This window comes from Dicentrarchus labrax, unplaced genomic scaffold, assembly GCF_905237075.1.
Source record: "Dicentrarchus labrax unplaced genomic scaffold, dlabrax2021, whole genome shotgun sequence".
NCBI lineage: Eukaryota > Metazoa > Chordata > Actinopteri > Moronidae > Dicentrarchus > Dicentrarchus labrax.
In genome coordinates this window covers 17295078-17311795 of record NW_026136709.1, presented here as the reverse complement: position 1 = coordinate 17311795, position 16718 = coordinate 17295078, and the positions used below count along the sequence as shown (strand labels likewise).

The 16718-nt window shown below is 40.6% G+C and overlaps 2 protein-coding genes across 2 annotated transcripts in view; both read right to left on the bottom strand.

Annotated features, from left to right (window-relative positions):
• Positions 1–1758, bottom strand: part of smarcd3b (SWI/SNF related, matrix associated, actin dependent regulator of chromatin, subfamily d, member 3b) — a 36234-nt gene extending 34476 nt beyond the window's left edge. Inside the window, exon 1 of the mRNA XM_051411098.1 lies at positions 1399–1758. Coding sequence (XP_051267058.1) covers positions 1399–1410 — 12 coding nt within the window. The 5' untranslated portion in view covers positions 1411–1758. The remainder of the gene's footprint in view (positions 1–1398) is intronic.
• A 794-nt stretch (positions 1759–2552) lies between these two features.
• On the bottom strand, positions 2553–15693 carry nfx1 (nuclear transcription factor, X-box binding 1). The gene is made up of 23 exons (XM_051411088.1): positions 15446–15693; positions 13412–14350; positions 12892–13053; positions 12479–12556; positions 11663–11768; positions 11292–11363; positions 11004–11143; positions 10814–10913; positions 10510–10727; positions 9735–9832; positions 9609–9639; positions 9427–9509; positions 8702–8810; positions 8351–8470; positions 8190–8269; positions 7874–8104; positions 7299–7372; positions 7113–7214; positions 6502–6639; positions 6334–6400; positions 4048–4193; positions 3835–3939; positions 2553–3505 (listed from the first exon to the last, which is right to left on the bottom strand). The coding sequence occupies exons 1-23, from the start codon at positions 15462–15464 to the stop codon at positions 3430–3432; spliced, it is 3294 nt and encodes a 1097-aa protein (XP_051267048.1). The 5' UTR covers positions 15465–15693; the 3' UTR covers positions 2553–3429.
• Between the last annotated feature and the right edge of the window lie 1025 nt (positions 15694–16718).

The following is a 16718-nucleotide window of genomic DNA, read 5'->3' as shown; positions in this document are numbered from 1 at the left end:
GTACGCTACATACGAAGCTACAGCAAGCAGCCAGTTACTCTCTGTTTGCTTAAATGGGGATAAATAATAAAAGCTTATGCAAATCTTCCAGACTTTAAAAGCGTTATCGGACTCAATGGATCAAATTCTGCACGCTGTTTTGCAGCCGCTTCTTGCACAATGCAACCAGAGTAAGTCACGTGACGGACGTCATTGCTGTAACTACACAAAAGCTTCTTCCTGGTGGCTTTTTAAACACAAAACTCTGCACAAAAATCATTTAAACGAGACGAGATTTTAACTTTAAACTCAGGAAAGCAAAACATGTCAAACTCTTCCATTAAAACAGCATTTTGTGGCTTCTCTTTGTGGACTTTAATATCTCTCTATAAACAGTGAAAAAGCTGGTTTACCTCCAACACAAGTGAATATATTGCAGCTGGAATATAAAAAAAATTAGATTTTCCTTTGGATCAGCAAAAGTAGATCTGGCTTTAACTGTACAACCCCCCCAAAAAATAAAATTCCTCTCCTACTGCTGTGTGTACCCACAGCCTGCCAGCAAGATTAACACAGTGAAACTGAAACTTTTTCTCCCTGCAAGATCCAAAACACACTTGCAGACTCTTTAGTGGGGCAACTAAAACAAAAACCTTTTACCATTATATAGCAGCATTATATGAGTTGTGTGTGTGTGTGTGTGTGCACCCTGAATCAAAAAGAGAGGAGGAGGGAAGGTAAGAGGGGTTGACGGCGGATGGATTAAAAGGCATGCGTAAAGAGGTAAGAGGATGGCCATGCATGCATCCTTCCCTCCTTCACCACCTCCTCCTCCTCCTCCTCCAAGCTTGTGTTACTCCTCAAGTGTCTGTTTCCCACACGAGTCAAGGTTAACAAGCCGCGCTGGTGTCTGCGTCTGCGGCTGGAAAACGGAGGGAGGGGAGGGGAGGGGAGGGGAGGTGGGAAGAGGTGGAGGTGGAGGGGTGAGGTGCTGCAACTATACAGTGTTGGCTGTGTGGTGATGCAGCCTATACTGTATGGTAAGCCTCCAGTCACCCCCTCTTCCTCCCCACAACCCCCTGAAATATCCACATCCCCACTCCCCTTAAATAATCTAACACAACGTGCACCATGCGCATACGCAGAAAAAAGGAAATAAGCATCAAAAAAACACAATTCTAGGTGGAAATTAATCTTTTTTTTTTTTTTTTTAGCACAATAAATTACACAGACGAGGGGAAAAACAACTCCCGGTGCGCACTACTAATCCAGGGGCTGGCAACGCGCCTTACAGGATAAAGAAAATATATAAAGAATAGTTTAAATGGTGGATGCGGATCCAGCGCAGACTCAGCGAGAGCCAAAGTGATGTGGAAATAAAACAAATGTGCTATCACAAGGTAGCATAAGCATCCATACCTTTCTCTCCATCACTATGCGTTTTTTTTTTTTTTTTTTTTTTGGATGTTGGAGGTTGGGGGGGAAGTAAAAAAACAGGGGGAGGGAGTCTACTCAAAAATAACAGCCAACTGTCGGATGTGTGTTCTCTCTCTCTCTCTCTCTGGAGGTGTCCGGTCCGGCGCGGCGCAGCTTTTTCTTCTTCCCCCCTTCACTCCTCAACTTCCTCACGGGCTTCTCTCTCCTCTCAGACAGCAGCGTCTTCCTCCCCCTTATCACTTCCCCATTGCTGGACAGCTAAGGCGACTTATATGAGCGCTGGCCTGTGAGACGCCGAGCCGGGGATGGAGCCAGAGCCAGGATTGGTGAAGCCTTGTTCGGGAAGGGGAGCTGGGGCGCAGGCGCAGGTCTCTGCTGGAGAGTCGATATAATGAAAAATCACCAGTGGCAGGGAGTGTCATCAAATTATCCTCTTTTTTTTTTTTTTTTTTTAAAGGGGGGTGGGGGGTTGGATATGTATTGTCTGATGGAGGATTTAACAAAAGCCGTGTTAAAATGATGGTTGTAGGTTTATTTATGTGCGTTTTTTGTTTTTATTTTTAGTGGATTTTAGGTAATAAGTGATGCACTGAATTTAAAAAAAAAACCTGTTCACTAGAGCACCATCAGCTCCCTAACCTAAAGAGGAACTGAAGCACTTTATCATAAGGCAGGGGTTGGTAAGTTGTATCAATACACCAGTTAATTCATAATTTACTGACGCTTTATAGAGCAGTTATAAGAAATTTACTTATATTATGTCTTATCAGATAGAGGGGGATATTTAGATTTTGGAAGATTATTAAAATAAACTACAAGCTGATGGAGTAATTCTGCTTAAATATAAGAAATAAAATGTCACAGTATAAAAGCATGGAAATGTTATTATGAAGGATTATTTACAAATTATGATATGAGAAAAACTATTTTACTTCCCTTTTTGCTCATAAACGTTAAAATATTTTAACCAAAATACAATGAGAATATTAATTGAAGTTTTTACAGTATGTGGGATTTTAAGAAAATTTTCTAATGAACATAAAAACCTCAAGTTGAGCCTTAAAAAGCTGCACACACACAAAAAAACTACATATTACGTCAAAAACACCATGAAATAAAAGCCAGAACTCAAAGAGTTTGTAGTGGATTGTTGTTTATGGTTTTAATACATGAGATAATGTCAGGAGCGATCACAATGTATGTGAATACAAACTGAACATCTGTCCATCAGCTCGACAACAGATTCACAAACTGTTAAGTTAACCAATATCCTCCCTGTTTTAAGTGACTTTCAGGTCCACAAGTTATGAAACTGACCCTTAAAAAAAAGTCCTTTAGGCTTCACCGAGGAGTTTTTCCAGCACATCTGGGTCGTTTGTTTCAAACAAAGCTTTCTCTACCGCAGCGTAGCCCACTCCTACCCACCCACAAACTCAATCAGCAGAGGGTTTACTACTGAACCCGTTGGCTCAACACCAGAGGAAAAAAAACAACAGATATCCAATGGCTAAAAATTTTTGTTTTTCCTGGCACAGCGTTTGAGAATCTTAAACTCGAGAGATCAATCTGAAGAAGCATCTACTGTTGAGATATGAACTATTTGTGTCCTTCAAATGAGGCAGAATTCACCAATATTTTTTTATTTAGGAAGTTGGGTTCAGTGAGGGACTGGTTGCACACAAAAGGAGGCAAAGAAAACAATCAGGAAGCTTTTTTAAAACTGATTCATCTTCAGTCTGTGCGAGGCTTTAATATCTAAATTCAAGGAGGAGACACTTGACTCTGCACTCCTTCAATTCTTCCTCCTCGACACACCGAGTGTGGGATGCTCCCCCGGGAGGGCCGATCACATCACATATTTCCAAAGATAATTTTATTTCATTATGAAGCCGGAGGAATTCTTATTGATCTTCCGATGAACACAAATTAAAAAAATAAGGTTATTCAAGCTTTTTGGCAGATGTAGACTGATGTTTATGAGTAGATCCTGAGGTTTCCTCTTTTGGCCTCATTTTAGTCCTGGACATCAAAATAATCTATTACAGGCTCTTCTTTAACCATCTTCGACCAGGTGCTTCCAACGGCAGCCCTGGGAGGAGGATCGAGAAGAAAAAGAGTCATTAGCAGGCAGTAAAATCTGAAACAGAAACGATGAGGACGATATATGATAAATAGTTGAAAAGGACCAGCGTGTAGGATTTAGTGGTAGACTAATTGAACACTGCTGGTGTCTCAGGATTAAGGCTGTTAGGATTATACATGAATGAAAACATACTTATTAATACTTTATTCAATTCCTGCCAACAGATCCTCCTAAATGTTACACACTGGCCCTTTAAGGACACTTGGCTTTTGTTAGGGATCAACTTTGTGACCCTCTAGTTACACAACAGTCTTTTTAACCACAGAAGAACTTACTTGCTGCTGTGCTGTTTGATATGAGCGATGGGAGGAGGGGCCCTCGCAGCCGTCTCTCGCTCTATCAGTGACGACAGCGTTGAGTTTGGACAGACCGACTTCCCCCTGAGAATAAAAAAAACACATCTTCGACACCCGCAATCGTAACTTAAATATGTTTTTCCCCAGGATGTAAACGTATTCCTGTATGTTACCGTTTGTTTAACGTCTTACTTTTGGGCTGTGATGACCACGTTGCGTTTGGGCTCGCTGTCGTAGCTCACGCTCTCGACGGCGTACACCTCAGCTAGGTCATGGATGATCTTCCGGTGCTCTCTGTTCATGGGCGGGAAACAGTGGCTCCTCTTTGGCTGTTTTCCCTGCAGACATCAGTAAACAGAAGTCATGTTGAAATGTATTCTCTTATAAACTGGGAGGTCAGGACCACTGGAAGCAACACAAATCTGAAGGGTCGCAGGATGATAAACAGGATGGGAAAAGTACAAAAAAAAACATTTCTACTAAACAAAATCTGTATTTATTGTTTCAGACTTGAATGAAGAAAGAATGAAATGATCATTTTACCTTTTTTAACCTCTAAAAAGCATTCAAACGAGTACACAAGGTCGTATAATGTAACGACAGTTCACGGTTCCTTCATGCTACACAAATATAAAAAGGATCAAATCTATAGAATAACAGAACATAAAATAAATATATACAATTATTTATACCCAGATATACACCCTGAAAATAATTCTGCAGTACATCTTTTGAATTTGCGCCTGGGAGAATGAATCTGAATATTAAGAATCATCCTTTTATTGAACTGGAAACATCAGGTGGAAAATAATAAATAAAAATAGCATGGCTTCATTTGAAAGGGTCACAACTGTCAGTGTATCTCTGTGTCCTTTCCCTCCATCCTCCACAGACAAGTGAAAATGCTGGAAATGAGCCTTTTTTTTTAAATGATATTTTAGACTATAGTGTAAATCCAACTTTGTAGCAACACTTTAGGGAGGATTTCTTTCCTGTTTCAACATGTCAAAGCCCCCCTGATGCATAAAGCCAGGTCCATAAAAGAAATAGTTTCCCAGCCTTAGCAGTCCTTTTTTATAGTTGTGTACTACACCTGGAAAGAACAACAACTGGCATAAACTGGACCGCTTTCTCTGCCAGAAGCTAGTTAGAAAGTATTACAACAAAATCTCAATAGAGAATACGTTTTAATTAGTTTGGTTTTGGGAAAGTAAAAGCCCACACAGGAGGGTAAAGAGTTGAAAATGAAGTCAGTAAAGGCAGCAGAGTACGCAGCACAAAAAAACCCTTTCATATACAGACTCCGAGGAGGAAAAGCTTTGCTGCCATGATTCATTGTTCCAAGAAGAGATTGGACTGGTGATAAACAATCCTTTACATTTGGGAAAGAACCCAAAAGCAACAGCGACCTTGAGAGCCTCACTCCTGATAGCCTCAAAGATTTTGAACAAAGCGGAAAAAAAAAAAGAACAAGGAGGATATCTTTGCTGCCCTATGAGGTACCTACTAATTTAGTCTGGCTTAGAAACAGTTACTAAGGAGGCTTCGCCGTCCTGTCTACAAGCAACCACGGCTGGTTCCATCCTGCAGGTCCACTGGAGATTTGACAGAGCTCAAAAAATAGATTTATAGAGAACAAGTGGGTCAGAAAATAAAGTACAAATGATGTAAGTTGAGGGTTTGGATTCTTACATGAATGTCATTAATGTGAAAGCAGGTAGGCCTTGCTTGCTTTCCTGAATTAACACTAGCTCTTAGTGTTTATAAGAGAACTATTGTTAACGTTACAGATACTGAGGAACAATAATAGATCATACATTAACTTGCATTTGGTACTGTAATGGTTTTATTTCATCAATCATGTGTTGAGGCTCTTGTCAGCATTGTGACAACAAATATCATCTGGCTCCATGTGAATTCTATTGATTGCTGATTGGAGAGTAATCTATTATAGAAAATGCTGCAGCACATTCTTTAAGCCCCTCAGCTTCGTGGTACCTTTAAGTAGCTTTAAACAAATAGTCATTTGGAGCTCAATTTATCAGAATCAGGTTCATTGATGAGTAGGTTTTAACTTGGTTATAATAGCGCCTAACAATAAACATAGTAAGAGAAAAATATAAAGAAACATGAAAGAAAGTACTGCAGGAAAGAACTGTAAAATACTGGACATTCAATTAACTTCCTTAGGAACAATAAAGATATAATTATTAACCAGGTATTAAGTGACGTTGCATTAACATGAGTGTATAATAGAGCAATTAACAGCTGACAAAGTCAAACAAAGCTGCCATGCAAATCAGTGAGACGCTTTATATTAAAAATGTGAAGTTAAGGTTATAAAACGTGCAGCTTTTAAACATTTGATCAGTTCTTCCTCACTCATTGTTGCCCAACAGTGGCTCCTATCACAGCCACCAGAGGTCACCCAAACCATCAGGCCCACACTGGCACAAGGGATTCATTGTAACATCTTACCTTATTAGCAAGCTCAACAAGACTCTTGATTTCTTCTTCTACTTCTGTGACAAATTTCAGGTCTTTTCTGAAAGGGAGGAGCAACAGAGGAGAGTTTAAAGTGTTGTTGAATCATCTGTATTTGTTGGCCGGGGGGGGAAAAAACTGTATGAATTGTAAAGAGCAGACCTCGCATCGTCTTTGAGGCTGTCGCTGTAAACCGAGGTAGAGCGAACGTTGAAGGGGTCGGAAGATGAGTCGATCTGCAACGCCTCCGCCAGACGCCTGTTTCTCTCCAAAGTAGCACACTCTTGGTCACATTCAAGCCTGAGAAAAAACAAACACATAGGCCGATTTTACCTCAAATCTTTAAGATGGATGCCGATTCACACCTCATTTGTTTCAACTCGCTGTGCTGAAATGACTCTTATGAGACAAATAGCTCTGGTCCTCAGTTCTGAGCGGTGTCTGTAAGCCATTAAATGCATCCCCCCGTTTTGATTGATTGATTTAAATATTAATGCACAAACAAAGAAGTCATCATTCACAGTGAACAGGAAATCTATTTCTATGCGGAAGAAAATTTAAATAATGTTTCATTATTGATTAAAAAGTAACCACATCGTGCCAGGACTCCCAACACCTCCTAACTGTGCTAAAAGCACTGTGAATGAATCATACGTGTGTGTGTGTGTGTGTGTGTGTGTGTGTGTGTGTGTGTGTGTGTGTCACTTTCAGCAAACAAACACTCTCCATCTAGATTTAAAAAAGGAAATAATCCATTTCCTCCATTACTCTACCTGCTCTGTTTCATCTCCTTCTTAGTGAGGAACGGGCCGATGTCCATAGAGTCACCGAGCTGCATGTCAGACAGTTTACTGGCCATGGCGATGGCGGCATACCTGCAGGACCAGAGATTGAAGGACGTTTCAACCACTTTATATTCAAACTTTTAAACAGATGAGTGTAGAAAGAGTTAAACCGACCTCTGATATGAACTGGCTGCCTCTGTGCAGTTCACCGTTTCCTTTCTTCGACCACAATCACACTGCACAGCTACCTGTGAAGAGTAGGAAGAATTAGACTCCAGTACTAACTGTAAAGTATACGAGGTGGACTAGATTTTGGACAAATGTGTTGCTCATGTGAGGAATTCCTGCAGCGGTGAAAGGTTTTATTGTTTGTTGAGCTCTTGAGTTTGGAGGGCTGCCACTGAAATGTTATTATTTAATCCAAGTTAACTATTTATGATTGTTAAACACTATTACAGCAGATTTCATCAACTGCTGGGAGCTTACACGCAGCCAAAAGGAACAGAAAGAATATACAGCTGGAGTGTTGAACATAACCTTCAATAATTAGGAGACAGACACATTTATTGACTAAAACACATTTCTCATCAGGGTAATAAGTTATTAAAAGGAGGGGAAACTTTTGATGGTGGGAAAATATGCCTCAACTCCCCATGAAACCATGACTTGACTCAACAGAGACCATCTGCACAAACTTTGCAACCCATATTTCAGCTACTGGAAGTCCAGCTGCTTTCAGTGTGTTGTACCTTGGCAGTGCAGGTGGTGCGTGGGCAGCTGCTGCCTTTATGACAGGGAGCGGAGCACGGGTGGCCACAGTCTGGACGAGGCAGCGCGCAGGGCTGCTGGCAGCTGCCTTCTGCCACACACTCGCCCCGGTGGCAGATCCGTCTGCAGCGGTGCATCTCGCATGGCAACGTTTTATTACACGTCAGGCCACAAGAAATGTCTTGCAGATGACATGGGATGTTGCTGCGTTGCTGTAGGCCCGAAGAAAAGAGTGTCACTTTAAATCACAGGGATAAAAACAAACGTTATACAAAGTGTAAGCTCTGGGGATGTTACCTCATGTTTTCCCATGCACCATTTCTGGGTGAGGTATGTGCAAGGTGGACACTTCTCCTCACTGTGGCAGTTGTGAAACACTAAACAAGAGACACATGTTAGGAGAACGTTCTCATTGGCAGCTTTTAACTGCAGCGTGGAGATTTACTGTTTGATCTCACCTGGGTGGTCACACTCATGTCGTCTTGTACACATGTTTTTGCACTCTGGTGGCTTTGTGCCACAGGCGATGGGTGGGTACAATACAGTGAGTCCACAGTGACACGTCAGCTCATCGAAACCTACCAAAAAAAACAAAACAGGAAGCCACATAGGATATGAGCTGTGTGGTAACATCATGGGACATTAATGCCAAACATAATAACACAAAGAAAGAAAAAAAAACACTAAAATGATGTAGAACCTCAAATTAGGTTGTTTTTTTAAAATGGTAGAATATCTATGTGGTATTTCTGAGACTTGGTTCATAAATACAGCGCTGTTGGACCGAACAAAACGACTGCAGGACTCACTGGACTGCCAGCAGGGCTCACAGTTTCCACGGTGACAAGGCTCCTGGCAGCGGTGGAGGCCACAGTTGAGCTTGTAGCCGCAGATTAGGAGGCACTTGTGCTCCACATTCTGGACGGACAGACAGAAACCAGGGACACCAACTCCTTTACTCTAAATCTTTTCCAATAACCAAACTTTTTACTACTATTTCAAGAATGAATGAGTCCAATGTGCACCCGTCACTTCTAGATGTGTATAGGTGGAATAATTTAAAAAGATGATACAGTTTGCAGTCTGGTTCTAGTCAGAGCAAAATTAAACAAAGCTATTTAATCACAGAGTAGGTTTCTTGTTTAAATAATGTGTAAAAAAAAAAAAAAAAAGTTACTGAAGAAAGCTGATAAAAAACAGACTGCTTACTATAAATACATGTAACATACATAGTAATAAACTGGTAACTGAGTGGGTTCCTGCGCTTGGTACTTGTTTCCATTATTTTCAAACCAAATCTGAAACAAATAATTATTTCCAAATTAAACAAAATTTTAGAATTTTTGATTAATAAAAAAAAAAAAAAAAAGCCAAAAAAAAAACCCCCCAAAAAAAAAAAAAAAAAAAAAAAAAAAGTCAACACCAGCATTGTTTCAGTTTTATTACCACTTTTAACATCAAACTGTTTAAGTCTACCTGGCTTTAGGGTGGTATAAAACTACACAACAGTGACACAGAGTCACTGAAAACTCACCACGCAACACAGCTCGCCGCACTTGTGTCGGCCGCAGGAGCGTTTCTTGTTGCAGCGCCTCTCGCAAGTGAAGACGAGCTCCTCTGGAATATAAAAAGAGTCAGAGGTGAAATACCAGAGAACGCAGGCAGGTGGTGATCTCACATTTGCTTAAATTTTATATAAATCTGCTGATATCTCACCCTCTTTCTGGATTGTTGCACATGGGACCTCCTGAAAAACAAAAAGTCATAAATGAAGCATACAAATAACAAATGGACAGCAGCACAAACAGTGTAGACAAACATTGTGCAGGTGTTTCTGCCCACCTTGGTCTTGGAGCCACATCTGCATCTTATAGTAGAGGTCAGGGAGCAGGGCCCGCAGCTGCCCTCATGGCACAACTTCTTACACAGATGGATGGTGTCTGAAATAACACAAGTTCATTCATTTAGCCCCGAAAAACTGTGAGAATATTGTCTCAGATTGATGGAAAATGGTGGATGAATATGAGACATGTTACATTAAAGATAGATTTCTTTAATAGTACTTTTTAAAAAGAGATAAGCATGGGATTACATGTCCATACAACAGGTTACAGGAATTAAGACATCCAGGAGTAATACCAAACATCAGAAACACATTTATTCTGATATAGAGTAACACAAGCATAGTGAACAATGCAGTTGTGAAAAAAGAACAAACTCAGGATATGAAACCAAACATAACATCCTAAAGGCTTAGCAAGTCTTTCAGTTTAGACCGATAAAGCCTGACATCATGAGAGATTGGATCCATCACACTCATTCAAAATCATCTCATTAACATGCAATTTTATTAAAAGAAGAACTAAATTAACTCCAATAATCTGCCTTTTTGAGCTTGTTTTGCGACTACAAATGTCCACATTACTGTCACATGTTTTCATATCCTGGTCAGGTTTAGATCTAGTGTGAGGATAGCGTCACTTCCTTAAACTTGTTACACCGTTATGAGAAAAGCTTCAGCAGGTTGTCAAAGTCTGAGCATGTCTACAAGGCAGTAGCAATCATTTGAAAAACACAAACTTGTACAGTTCAGACAAACTTTGGCCCTCTTCCTTACCGCTGGAGCCACAGGCCAGGGGTTTGTTGCACGTCTTTCCACAGGAGGGGATTGGATCAGAGCAGCTCCGTCGTTCAGAGTAGCCCAGTTCCAGTAGTTTGGCCAGTGGTGTCTGACCGCAGGGACACGACTTCACCAGGCTCGGGGAGCGTGGGCACAGCGGGCACCGGCCACGGTGGCACACCTGCTGGCACTGGTGAGCTTCACAGTTTAACATCCTGAATGGAGGACAGTGAGTGTCAGGCAGTGGTGGAAACCATATGAAATAAGATCTTTATTATCAATGGATGACGGTCAGACTTACATCCCACATATTTTTTGACAGGAGAAATGTCCAGAACCATCAAAACCGTCTTTATCTGTGCCACACAGGACTTCACGAGTGGTAACGCCACAGTAGCACACTGAAGAAAATAAAAACAAAAAGTATAATCAGATATTTCTAAGTTGCAGGGATGAAAAGACATGTTTATCTGTGAGATATGGAGGCTCACCCTGCTGAACCTGCAGCTGGCAGGGTTGGCATGCCCCTCTGTGGCACACCTGAGCGCAGGTGTGTTCAGCACAGTTGAGTAAAGCCCCACACACCTTGTCACACTGCAGCAATGCACCCTGGCCACAGCGCATTGGTTGACTGCAAAGATATAGTTCTATCAATACCATGCTGTCAAAACCTGCAGATAAATGAACCAATCTATTCGGGTACCACATACATACATAATGTCCAAAGATCAATACAGAGGATACACAGATAGGGAGATACAAACATGATTCAAATGTACCTGGTTTTCCCACAGATACAGGATTTTGTTACAAAGGCAGGACATTGTGGACAAGGTCCAGGGTGACATAAGCTGAAGGGAGACACAGAAAGTATCGTTTAACACAAATACTCTTCTGGAAGATTTTGGATTGATGATATTTAAAGACACAGTATCGTCAAATAATTAAAAAACAACAAAATCTAGTACTTTATACAGCATTTTCTTACTCCTTGTTGGACCTTACGATACAACCACATCTAATAATAATCAGAAACATTACAACTTGGGATCGATTAATTAAACTGTCCCTCACAGTGTTACATCCATTGTTTCACTAAAAATGCCAGCCACCATCAAAATAGTAGTTTTCCTGTAATTCTAGGGCTCACATGTTACAGGGGTGGTTGCAGTCCACGCCGCTCCTTTTCTTCCCACACATGTCGCCACAGCTGTGAGGAATCTCACTGCGCTGCCACTCTGGGTTCGTCACTTTACCTGCCGAGCAAATGTGGAACAAACAAAGAGCAAAGATGACGTTTCACTCACTTTTATGGTAACTCAGTTAAGGTAAAGTTAATTTATTTCAGTAATTCAATTCAAAAAGTGAAACTCATATTATATAGATTAATTACACACAGAGAGAAATATTTCAAATGTCTTTATTTCTTTTAATTTTGATGATTATGGCTTACAGCTAATGAAAACCCAAAATTCATTATCTCAGAAAATTTGAATATTAGTAATAGTTCAACATAGTAGACTCACAATGTCCCACTCTAATCAGTTAATTAACTCAAAACACCTGCTGTCAAGCCAGCAGTCTTCCCCATGATTGTGTATCCTACTGAACCAGACTTAGAGACCCTTAAAGGCTCAGGAAACCTTTGCATGTGTTTTGAGTTAATTAACTGATATTTTTTATCTGAGATACTGAATTTGGGGTTTTTGTTAGCTGTAAGCCATAATCATCAAAATTAAAAGAAATAAAGGCTTGAAATATTTCACTCTGTGTGTAATTAATCTATATAATATATGAGTTTCACTTTTTGAATTGAATTACGGAAATAAACTAACTTTGTCATGATATTCTAATTTATTGAGATGCACCTGTAGATTATAAGACTCTTAACCAGACCAAATGATATATTCAATCTATTTCTGTTTATAAATATGTGTGTAATTGCGTGAATGAAGCGGTCACTCACCACAGAAGCAGGTGTAGGATGTCGGCTGTTTCAGTGCTACATTCTGGCAGGCCGGACAACGCCAACCTTCAGTTGAATCTGAAAAAACAGCTTTGTTTTAGTATAAACACATTTTTTTTATATATATAAAAAGAAGAGCAGATATTCTTGCTGGCCTCAAACTGCAATGCAACACAATACACTGTTGATGCAGCAGGAAATTCAAAGCCTGAAAGCTGTGTTTTGTTTGCTTTTTGTTTTTGTTAACTGGACCACAGTGACTAGGCATTGTCCATCTACACAACAGTATTTTACATTACAGCGTTAATGCTGAGCTCCTGTTGTTCTGTAGCCTCGCACAGATAAACACACTGAGTGGAGTGTGGGTCAGAGCTGCTGACAGCAAACAACCAGATGTTTTTTTCTTGTTGTACCGTCTGCCTGTGAGGCCGGAGACCGAGCCCATTTCTTGACGCAGTTCAGGTGGAAGACGTGGAAGCAGCTCTGGCAGCTCCACACCGGGGCCATGACCCGGATGACATCGCAGCAAACCATGCACTCGTATTTCTCCTCAGACAGCTGTTCAATCAGACACCCTGTGGGAAGAGATCAGAGGTTTACGAGAAGAGAGCGATTCAGACGAGAAATACACGTCTCAAGAATAATTAATGTCTCAAGAGCCTTTAGGCAGCTCCACCAGAGAATAATGATGTGCTGATAATCCCTGTTTAAACCTTCTTGAACATACGTAAGTGACACTGTCAACCAGTGTTAGAGAAGTGTTTTATGCAACTTTAAAGACACTAATTAAGGGCATGAGGAAGTGGTTAAGTCCTTAATTATACAAAGTGTCATCCAAAGAAATAGATTCATCTTGACATTTTGTAAAATAAAGTGAAATAACGACTCTTTGGTCTCCACATATGAGATATTTACAGAGAGTTACAGTCTCACCTGTCTGAGTCTCTTTGCTCTCTGGTATCTTGTCCCAGTTCTTCTGGCCTGGCCTGTGGTTTTGATGATGGGTTCTTCTGCCCCCTCTGGCCTGAAGGGGTGTGTGTCGTCCTGCTCCTCGTCCAGATTTAAAGGCAGGGTCCTGAGATGATCTGCCGTGGCCAGAGTCATCTTGGACACCGGACCCCTTCTCCGAGCTCATTTCCTCTTGAGAATGCGGTTTAGGTGGTTTGATTGGTCCGTGTCGTCGCTTTGCTTCAGCGTGTTTCCTCTGATAATCGTCATATTGAAAGTCTGGACCTGTCCTACTCCTCTGAGTTCTGTCCCTGCCGTCTGAAGGTGGGTTTTCTCCTTTGGTGTCATTTGACCTCTGAGCCCCGACTGTAGGGTTGTTCTCCTTCAAGCGAGTACCCTTTTCATTTGTTTGTCCTCTCCTCTGCTCCTGGCTAAACCTCCTGGGTTTTTTAGCCCAGACATCCTGGTCTTCATTGGTTTGTTCATAATTCCTGCCGGCATCTTCTCTTCTCCAGTTGGGTGCATCAGGTCCGTCCATGGGATATGGCCCTGAGTGACAGGCACCCGCACCTCTATTGTTACCACTATACGGGCCAAAGTCACCACCAGGTCTTTGCCACCAGGAGCTGGAGCCACCAAAATTCCCATTTACCCCTCTATTCCCTTCTCTCCTTCCTCTACCTCTGCCTCGCCTTCTGGCTCCATCCTCTTCTTGGTAGGGAGCGTGCTGATGCGATGCAGAATTTGAATTATCGTGGCTAAATGGGGGTTTAAAGCCCTGATGAAAGTGTCCATGTTGTTGAGAAGGATCATAACTATTGGTGCTCAGGTTTCTGTCATTGCTGTGTCGAGGCCGGCCTCTTCTGGATTTGTGCTGATACGGTTTTTGATGCGACACCCCATCTTGATTGAGGTCGGGTGGGTCTGCAAACAGAAATATTAGGGATTTTCAGCCGCTATGATAACCGATAATTACCTACTTCTTATTGCAGATGCTTTTAAAATATGATTTATTTATTGAATCTTAAAAAGGAAGTTCATAACCTGTAGCTTTTACAGGCTTGTGGGGGAAGAAAGGCAAAAGATGTAGTGAGCCAAGATGGATGATTAAATATTCTTTAACTCTGATCAAGTTCTGCCTTTTTAAATGTTATTTTTTCTAATAAAGTTCATTAAAAAGTGCTTTCATAGAGCGTAAAGCCCATCAAACGGTTTGGATATGAAATTATTATAATAATAAATCAACTATTATCGTTATTGTCCAATAATTCACCAGCTACAATTAAAAATCGACTAGTTGCACGGCAGACTTTTTGGCATATCTTAGCAGGAAACACATTAATGATATCTGCTGTTGTATGTGTTCACTGTCACTGTTACATTTACTGGAGCTGAGCCACAGTTATTGTTATTAAGTCCACCTGTGTTTCTACAGCTTAAACAAATGTCACCTGTGCAACCCGTCCATTATTATGCATCAGTGAATATTGTTTAATTATTAGGGTTTATGACTCAGTAGTCACTGTCTTTAATCAGTCTATGAGAAAATATAATAATTAATGAAACTACCAGAGCTCAAAATAATCAATAATCTAGTACAACCACCATCAATCCCACCAAAAACAAAGAAATTATGAACAATAACCTTAAAAAAAAAGCCCTTTTTTTGTTGTTTACATCCACTATTGAATAACAAAACTGATCACAAGCTATCAATATATCGATTTTACATGCACTAGTGATATCACAGCTGTCAGGTTGCTACTAAACCACAATTTAGAGGAAGTAACCATCATTACACAGATTTTATAAGCACATAAACTATTGATTTATAGGCTGCTACACACACACACACACTGGTGCTACCACAACGCTGACAGGCTGGTTAACAAGAGGGTTTTATTACGGAAGCTCGTAGTGTTAGCTGTCTCACACACACACAGACAGACAGACACACTCTCTGTCTGTCTGTCTGTCTGTCTGTACGGATCCATATATTACAGACAACGTGTGAGTTACCTGAGGAGCCTTCAGCCATTCAGGTTTTCTCGCTTTCTCGCTTCGACACAAAGTTTTGGGGACAAAGCGGCGATGACAAGTTGTAAGCAGGTATCCGGAGACACCGTCCACTCTTTCCACCTGTGTCCTGTTCGTTAACACCGAGACTAACTCCCTTTAAAAGCGGGAACTATCTTCTCTCCGACTTCCACTCACCTTGTTAACACTAGCTTGAAGCTAAAAAGGGGCTATGTGTCGAGCTAGCGGAACTTCCGGGGAGTATTTTCAAAATAAAAGGCGAGTTGTTTTCTAAGACGTCGACAGAATTTAAAAGATTTTAACTATCGGACAAATAGTGATAAAACTATAGTTTGGACCATGAATGAACCAAACTCACAGGTTTAACAATTATACAATTATTGGTTATTAATAATTTACTGAGGACGATAAAAAAAAAAGCATTAAAAAAAGAAAACAATGATCTATATTGGCCACAAGGTGGCGCTCTGTGTTTGCATTAGTACAACAGGAAGGACAGAAGCTTCTCTGATTGATAGTTAGAGGAAAAATAATATTATTAGATTACATATATCATAGTTTTGCATATATTTTTCTATGATAAGGGGATAAAAAGAGGGTTATTACCAGGTTCTTTCTGTGTGCGTGATTTAACAAATATCTTTTTATGTATGTAACTTTGAGTATCACATGGTCCTGCCCCGTCTGAACAATTTAAACTGGTTAACAGAAGGTCATGACCTCTGGGTTGAGACTACAGCTCACTGTCTCTAAGATGTTTTTAGATATTATGTGAAGTTGATTTAAGACGAGAAGCCGTTCACAAGTTCACACCTCGGATTCATTTATGGCTCATGTCGGATTGTTTTTGTTTGGCACATTATTATTTTATTTTACAGTTGAGGCCTGCATTGGACTCCAGTGTGGACAGGTCACGCTCTTGAAGTGACCCCTGCATGACGAATGTCGATCTAAAGTCACAAGATCAGATCTGAGTCACATATGAAGAAGAAAAATCTGATTAGGTTGTTCTACATATCGTATTACATATTATTTTTAATGTGTGGCTCAGTGGCTGAATGGCTGCAAACCCAATTCCCTTTGAGACAATTAAATTTTAAATTAACTGAACTGTATTTATTTACGAGGTCAATCCGCTTTAGCTATACGCACTCCCTCGGAGCCAGAAACATGAGAACCTGTCATTCCAGAGATCCATTAAAGCCCGAATTATACGTAATCTGTAGACAATAATAGACTTGTAAACCCATAAAAA